Source organism: Oncorhynchus keta, chromosome 18 (genome assembly GCF_023373465.1).
Source record: "Oncorhynchus keta strain PuntledgeMale-10-30-2019 chromosome 18, Oket_V2, whole genome shotgun sequence".
In the NCBI taxonomy this organism is placed as follows: Eukaryota; Metazoa; Chordata; class Actinopteri; order Salmoniformes; family Salmonidae; genus Oncorhynchus; species Oncorhynchus keta.
Genome location: NC_068438.1, coordinates 30,309,558 through 30,318,132, shown reverse-complemented (window position 1 = coordinate 30,318,132; position 8,575 = coordinate 30,309,558). Strand labels below are relative to the sequence as shown.

Sequence of the window (8,575 nt, the reverse complement as noted above, 5' to 3'; positions counted from 1 at the left end):
CTCGGTTCAGTACCACCAGTGCCGGCACCAGGCCACCAGTGCACCTCCAGGGTTCAAGTACTCCCTGCTCCTCGCACTTGCCCTGAGGTGCGTGTCCCCGGTACCTCCAGTGCCGGCACCACACACCAGGCCTATAGTGCGACTCGGCAGTCCAGTACGCCCTGTTCCTTCTCCCCGCACTCGCCCTGAGGTGCGTGTCTCCAGCCCGGTACCACCAGTTCCGGCACCACGCACCAGGCCTACAGTGCGCCTCGTCAGCCCAGAGCGTCCGGTAACAGTACCCAGTCCAAAGCGTCCGGCAACAGTACCCAGTCCAGAGCGTCCGGCTACAGTACCCAGCCCAGAGCGTCCGGCAACAGTCTACAGACCGGAACCTTCTACGACGGGCCGCAGACCGGAACCTCCTACGGCGGGCCGCATACCGGAACCTCCTACGACGGGCCGCAGACCGGAACCTCCTACGACGGGCCGCAGACCGGAACCTCCTACAACGGGCCGCAGACCGGAACCTCCTACATCGGGCCGCAGACCGGAACCTCCTACGACGGGCCGCAGACCGGAACCTCCTACGACGGGCCGCATACCGGAACCTCCTACGTCGGGCCGCAGACCGGAACCTCCTACGACGGGCCGCAGACCGGAACCTCCTACGACGGGCCGCATACCGGAACCTCCTACGTCGGGCTGCAGTCCGGAACCTACCATGACGGGTCGCAGTCCGGAACCTACCACGACGGGTCGCAGTCCGGATCCGCCAGAGTCTTCCTCCAGTCCGGATCCGCCAGAGTCTCCCTCCAGTCCGGATCCGCCAGAGTCTCCCTCCAGTCCGGATCCGCCATAGTCTCCCTCCAGTCCGGGTCCGCCAGCCAGCCAGGAGACGCCAGAGCCGTCAGCCAACCAGGAGCTGCCGATACCGCCTGTCACGCCGGCGATGCTGGAATCTCCCTCTTGTCCGGAACTTTCAGAGCCACTCCTCAGTCCAGTGACGCCCTCTACGATGATCTTCAGTCTGAGGACCGCTGCGAGGGTCCCCGCTCCAGAGGCGCCACCTAAGTGGGCCAAGACTGAGGTAGAGCGGGGTCCACGTCCTGCACCCGAGCCGCCGCTGTAAAAAAGGCCCACCCGGACCCTCCCCTTTAGATTAGGTTTTGCGGCTGGAGTCCGCACCTTTGTGGGGGGGGGGGTACTGTCACGCCCTGACCTGAGTATTCTTTGTTTTCTTTATTGTTTTGGTTAGGTCAGGTTGTGACATGGGTGATGTATGTGTTTTTTTTCGACTGTCTAGGGGTTTTGTAGGTTTTTGGGGTTGTTGACTATCTAGGTGTTATATATGTCTATGGTTGCCTAGATTGGTTCTCAATTAGAGGCAGGTGTGTCTCTGATTGGGAACCATATTTAGGCAGCCATCTTTGGGTAACTCGTGGGTTATTGTCTATGTCTAGTTGCCTGTCTGCACTGTTTATATATAGCGTTGCTTTGTAAGTTTGATTTAGTGTTCCTTCTTCATTAAATATAGAAGATGTATTCATATCACGCTGCGCCTTGGTCTCCTCCATTCAATGAACGTGACACATACACATGTTTAGCAGATGTCAGGATGCAGTTGGAAATGAGATCTTGTTTTCAACTAGCTTACCTGGTTAAATAAAGGTGAAATACAAAATAAATGTTAAATAAAAAATTGTCAGTGTAGTGAAATTCTTGTAAAAAAAATAAGTTGCTTAGGGGCTGGAAGCGCGGCTGCCCTATCTTTCGGCGCCATCTTTCATCTGTAAAGCCCTAGTTATTTTGTTGCGTTGACAATGTATGTTCTGAAGATTAATGAAATAAAGGTTTAAAAAAAATCCAAATAAACCTAGCCCTCATTTTAAGATCAACCGGTCATCTGAACTGAACTCTTGTTTTAATATGGTGAAACTATTCCTTTTAAACAATGTTTTCAAAAGAGACATTGAACATCTAATAGTCAAATCAGTGTAAAACAGGTGGACTGGTTCTACTCTTTTTTTAAAACCATTTTGTGGTGAAAAACTGGGTGGGTGGAACAGAACACGTCAACCCTGTTATCCATAGATAAACAGGCTAAACATGTTTCAACAATTCACTTTTATTTGCATTTTTTACTTGCATTGAATTGCCCCTCCCTGTTGCACACAAGCTTCCATCCCATTGTCACAAGGGAATTTATGGCTGATTTAAGGTGAAATTGTCAACCCTGATACCTTTTTTACACATTATGTATTTAACCTCTTGAGATGAGTTAACTTGTTTTTACTAGGTTCAACATATGCTCTTTATGACATCATTTTTTTGCCCCACCAAGTCACACATCTCATAAGGCACCGAATTGGTGGAATGACCCCCCTGCCCCTCTCTGTCCTGTATCAGGGATCTTTATCTCTCTGGAGTATAACATCACACCTTACCTAAGAGGAAAATGCCTTCCTCCTGATGCTGATGATAGTGAGGGAAAATCCCAGCTTGTTATCGGAGTAGAGGTTCTTGTTTGTGGAATTTCCTGCATCTCTCTGTCCCCCTGTATGCCCCTCCCACCCTTATCTGCCCCCCCCCCCTCCTGCCCCTCTCAGGCCCCCTCCCTGCCCCTCCGTCCCTCTCCCTCCCCTCCCTGCCCAGTATTGGGGATCTTTGTCCCTCTGAAGTATAAAAGACTGACAGGCTTCACCTGAGAGACAACCTGCCTCCTCTTCCACATATACTCCTCCTCCATCCATTCATCTATCCCTCCATCTCACCAACAGATCTACGAGGAAGAGAAATAAGAATTGAGAGAAGGAGGACAAACAGAGAGAAGAGCCCAAAACGACAAAACAGAGGACAGACAGTCAAACAACGAGGGAAGAATTTAACCACAGAGAGAGTGACAACAGACAGAGAACATGCTCTTCAAAGTACAGGTAAGCACCAGTCACTATTGTCACACTATGCATATAACCTATATGAGAATTATATGAAATGATTGATATTTATAGTATGGGTCTCTCTCTATCCCATTCCCTGTCAGTGTGTCTGGTTAGAGACCTAGAAAGGATGTTGTTGACTGTTGGTGATGTGTGTGGCTGTAATATGAGCAATATGGACACGATGCATTAACTGATTAATCCTACATTGATATATGTTAGTCTCTCTCTATTCCACTGACCGTCAGTGTGTGAGGTTGGAAGCAGAGAGAGAATAAAGTGGTATGTATGTATGTCTGTCTGTCTGTCTGTCTGTGATTTGTATGGTGAATACTTCAAGACTCAAGCTTTATCATCTTATATGATCAGGTGTTTTTAAAAATAATTTGATGTAGTCATGGGGAATTCTGTTTTAATGACGCACGTGACACCAGGCTACACACAGCTCCACAAGCTGTTTTATGTTCATTCTCTCTCTCTATCTTTCTCTCTATCCGTCTGTCAGGACTGTATTACTGACATACGGCTGTCTGTTTGTGTGTTTGTCAGAGATCCTTCAGACCCATGGCTGCTACACTGAGAGGACTCCACCAGTCTGCTGTGGAAGGTAAGCTCTGCTCAGCACTCTACTCTGTACTGTGTACTCTCTGCTGTCTCCATCCTGTGTTAGGACTTTCCTTTATCACAATATCAAAACACACACACACACACACACACACACACACACACACACACACACACACACACACACACACACACACACACACACACACACACACACACACACACACACACACACACACACACACACACACACACACACACACACACACACACACACACACACACACTCAGAAACACGTTAGCTAAGTTTTTCTTTCTGGCTTGGACATCAGAAAGCTTATGTTTGACAGTAGTAAATATTGGTATGTTCTGTTCTATTCATACAGGATGTGTTGGTCAGGTCTATACTGTACATAGACCTAGGCTACATAGACCTACATTGACATAGGCTGTCTGTGTTGGTTCTCTAACTCTCCTCTGTTTCTCCGTCTCAGTTCAGACGTGAATAAACTGAGCTTAGAACATACTGGGGAGGTTTTAAACATTCCTGTCTCCTCCTGTCCTCGTCTCCCTTCTTCTCCCCTCTCCTCGTCCTCGTCAACACCTCTCCCCCTTTCCCTCCCTCCTCCTCCTCTCCCCCTTTCTTCCTTCCCCTTTCCACCTCTCCTCCCTCACCCCTCACTCCCCCTCCGCCTCCTCCTCTCCTTCCCCTCCTCCTCCTTCTCTCCTCGTCATCCTCCTCATCACTCTTAATTTCCTCCCATCCCCCTCCTCTTCTCCTTCCTTCCAGTGATACAACGTCCAGCCTCAGAGGACAGTGTGACGGACAGTTTTGGACAGTTTATCCAGGGTGTCCAGCCCCACCACTTGACCCCCACCCTGCTCGACCGTAGCAAGAGGATGGTTCTGGACTCCATCGGAGTGGGACTACTGGGCAGCACCACACACGTCTTCCAGCTGGCCCTACAACACTGTCAGGTGAGATAATAGAATGGATACTTTATTGTCCATTGGTTACAACAGAAACTTGTCTTCTGCCTTTCCCAACACCCGATATACACACGCATACACGTTAAGAGGCACAGGGTCAGCCGCACAGAGCAATTGTGGGGGGTTAAGTGCCTTGCTCAAGGGCCCAACGGCAGGCGATGGTGTATGGGCTCAGAGACGAGCAGCTTCTCAGCTGCTAGTTCAGTTCCATTCCCATTTTTGTGTCGCCTGGGACTTGAACCAGCATCTTTCAGCTTCCTTTTCTCCTCGTCTCCTTCCCTTCACCCTTCACCCTACCCCTAACTGGTGTGAAAGCAGATAGCTTGTAGTGATGTCAGTCTACCAGGTTGGCACACCAGTGCAGATGAAGGAGAGGACACAACGTGAAGAGGCAAGGGCTTCCCTTACTGACAGCTCTATGAGTCCAGCCCAGTGTTGTGACAGTCTGTAAGAGACAGCCTGCAGACAACACACAGTCACTGGAACTAGGGTTAAGGTTAGAAAGAGACAGTTGACAGACTACATAACTGTTAGAGGCAGACACTCTGTCATCACTTAGTCAGGACAGGAATGAAGGAATGTACTCTGTAAAAATTGGTCACTCACAGTCCCCACGGGTCGGCAGGGTAGCCTAGTGGTTAGAGCGTTGGACTAGTAACCGGAAGGTTGCAAGTTCAAACCCCCGAGCTGACAAGGTACAAATCTGTCCTTCTGGCCCTGAACAGGCAGTTAACCCACTGTTCCTAGGCCGTCATTGAAAATAAGAATTTGTTCTTAAACTGACTTGCCTAGTTAAATAATGTTTTAAAAACATTTTTTTTTTTTAAATGGTGATTAAGTTCATGTGTAGCTGTGTGGAAACAGCGTGATATGGACACAGTGTTGTTAGGAAGAGGAGTAAAACAGGTTGTTTTAACAGTTATGTTATCCATCTGTTCATTCTCTCTACCTCTCCCTACTGTCTCTCCTGTGTCCTGCAGCACATGTATGCTCCCGATGACGTCAGTTCTGTTTACGGACGTAGAGGAACCAGACTCTCCCCAACCCTTGCTGCCTTCGTCAACGGAGTGGCCGTGAGTAGATACATCTACAGTAGATACATCTACAGTAGATCTATATAGACATGAGTGTAGATATATGTAAGGTAGAAGAGCATAGACACTGTAGCGGAGAGACAGTAGGAACCAGGTGGTAGGAACCAAAAATCTAAAATTATGACTCATCAGAACAAAGTACAGATCTAATGTCCATTGCTCGTGTACCACAGATACCTTCATGTCTTAAAGTAGTGATGGAATGTTGTTCCTGTTGCTTATTTGAGCTGTTCTTGCCATAATATGGACTTGGTCTTATACCACATCACCACCACCACAATCATTCAGCCACACAACCTGGAAAAAGGAAACCCTCAACCTTCACCTTCTGTTTATCTGTTGTCTGCTGTGTCTGGGCTAACTGTGCCTATTGTGTGCCTGTTGCGTGCTGGATGTCCTGTACAGACTCACTCCATGGACTTTGACGACACCTGGCACCCTGCTACTCACCCGTCGGGGGCGGTCCTTCCTGCCCTACTGGCAGTCAGCGATATGCTGCCCAACAACAGAAAGCCAAGTGGGCGAGACTTCCTGTTGGCCTTCAACGTTGGGATAGAGGTCCAGGGACGCCTGATGAGGTTCTCCAACGAGGCTCAGAATATCCCCAAGAGGTGAGGACTGGACCATTTCTCTGGTGCTCTCTATGGTGCTGTAAAATAAAGTATTCTCAATGCCTACAGGTTTGTTTGTGTGGTATTCTACCAGCCTGTCTCTGGGATAGGAGAGGCTCAGTGGCTAGTCTAATTAGTTTAGTTTAACAGGTGGATTCTCTCGGACATAGGTGTTTAAACACCATTACAGCCGTTCTACTGTGTTTACACTGTGAGAATGCGGTGAAATGACTTATCATTTGTCAAATCCCTCAATACCACTAAAAAGACTCTCAGCCTCTCCTCCCTAGGCAGACCTAAACTGTATAGACCAGATGGCTGTCCTGTCCAGTAGTATTCCATTATGCACTAGACAGACACCTGTCCTCACTTTAGACAAATGCAGGTTAGCGTTTTTGATCAGGAATCTTGTTCTGGAAGCAGCTCTGCAGAGTGGTCACTATTTGGCACAGGCACAAAGTCATACAATCAGATTTGAAACCTAACCGCAACCTTAACCACACTGCTATCCCTATTGCCTAAATCTAACCTTAAATTAAGACCAAGAAGCTAATATTTGTTTTCATGAATATAGCCAATTTTGATTTTGCAGCTGGCCTATCTAAGGGGAAAGCGCTCAGTTCTGCCTTCAGGACAAGATCCACGATAATAAACGTCAACCTGCAAGACAGACACTTGTACTCACTGGCCCAGGAATCATTTAATAATGACTGAGACGGACACTTTACTCAAGATTACTCAATTAGGCTGCTACTAAAATAGACATGTTTATTTTAGTTTTAGTTTAGTCATCAACCTCTGTTTCCAAAACATCTGATCTCTCTCTGTCCCCCCCTCCCTCCGTCCCTCCCTCTCTCCACCCCCCCTCCACACCCCTACCCTCCCTCCAGATTCCACCCCCCACCGTTGTGGGTACTCTGGGTAGTGCTGCAGCCTGCGCCCGCCTCCTCTCTCTGGAACGCTCTCAGTGTAGCCACGCCCTGGCCATCGCTGCCAGCCTATCAGGAGCCCCCATGGCGAATGCGGCCACCCAGTCTAAACCTCTCCACATCGGAAACGCTGCGCGGCTGGGGCTGGAGGCGGCTCTGCTGTCCTCAATAGGACTGGAGGCCTCTCCTAGGGTCCTGGATGACACCTCCGGGGTTGCGGGGTTCAGTGCCTTCTACGAGGACTACGCCCCACAGCCTTTGATCTCTCCAGAGGACGCGGGGTTGCGGTTCCTACTGGAGGACCAGGACATGGGGTTCAAGAGGTTCCCGGCCCACCTGGGGATGCACTGGGTGGCCGACGCTGCTGCCTCAGTGCACAAGCTACTGCTGGGGGAGCTGGAGTCACAGGGGATGGGGCGAGGGTCACAGGTCGTAGGTCAGGTGCAGGACATCTTGCTGAGGGTTCCCCACTCCAAGTACATTAACCGTCCATTCCCGGAGTCGGAGCACCAGGCCAGACACTCCTTCCAGTTCAATGCCTGTTCTGCACTGCTGGATGGGGAGGTCACCGTGTTCTCATTCTCCCAGGAGGCACTACAGCGACCCGACCTGCTAGCCTTGCTGGGGCGTGTCCGCGTTGAGCATCCCCATGACAACCCGGCTAACTTTGACAACATGTATGGCGAGGTGCAGGTGACGCTGGTGGGTGGGGATGTGCTGAAGGGACGCTGTGATACTTTCTATGGTCACTGGCGCAACCCGCTGACCGATGAGAGCCTGAAGAAGAAGTTCTGTAGCAACGCTGGTGCGGTCCTACCCAGGGAAAAGGTGGAGGGGCTGATTGAGGCTGTAGAGGGACTGGACAGACTGGAGGACTGCTCTCCTCTACTGGCACAGCTGCAGTGAAACACACACACATCACAGACGTGCACACACACACACACACACAAATATACAAACCTCATTGCATCACTCTGTTCTGACCAGCCAATCTTTCTGCATTTCACATCAGGTTTTTGGGGGCATCTGTACTTTACTATTTATATTTTTAGCAACTTTTAATTTTATTTCACTACATTCACCACAACATAGTGAATGGCATCATAGCCTAGTGGTTAGAGTGTTGGACTAATAACCGAAAGGTTGCAAGATCGAATCTCCAAGCTGACAAGGTACAAGATCTCTTGTTCTGCCCCTGAACAAGGCAGTTAACCCACTGTTCCTAGGCCGTTGTTGAAAATAAGAATTTGTTCTTAATACGGACTTGCATAGTAAAATACATTTTGAATGCTTAACAGGACAGAAAAATTATCCAATTCACACACTTATCAAGAGAGCATCCCTGCTCATCCCTACTGCCTCTGATTTGGTGGACTCACTAAACACAAATGCTTCATTTGTAAATGATGTCTGAGTGTTGGAGTGTGCCCCTGACTATCCGTAAATAAATACAAAATACTACTTTTAGA

At 49.0% G+C, this 8,575-nt stretch overlaps 1 protein-coding gene across 1 annotated transcript; it reads left to right on the top strand.

Moving 5' to 3' along the window:
• Nucleotides 1-997: 997 nt before the first annotated feature.
• LOC118373518 (cis-aconitate decarboxylase) lies at nt 998-8,048 on the top strand. Its single transcript, XM_052468882.1, has 6 exons — nt 998-1,069; nt 3,468-3,525; nt 4,273-4,460; nt 5,453-5,545; nt 5,972-6,179; nt 7,069-8,048. Exons 1-6 carry the CDS (start codon nt 998-1,000, stop codon nt 8,010-8,012), a joined length of 1,563 nt encoding a protein of 520 aa, XP_052324842.1. The 3' UTR covers nt 8,013-8,048.
• Nucleotides 8,049-8,575: the final 527 nt, after the last annotated feature.

Bases quoted from the DNA above. Each gene is read 5' to 3' on its own strand.
- LOC118373518 (XM_052468882.1), top strand. From the start codon at position 998: ATGATCTTCAGTCTGAGGACCGCTGCGAGGGTCCCCGCTCCAGAGGCG. The intron at 1,070-3,467 runs GTAGAGCGGGGT...TGTGTTTGTCAG, and splicing joins CTAAGTGGGCCAAGACTGAG to AGATCCTTCAGACCCATGGC. The intron at 5,546-5,971 runs GTGAGTAGATAC...TGTCCTGTACAG, and splicing joins CCTTCGTCAACGGAGTGGCC to ACTCACTCCATGGACTTTGA.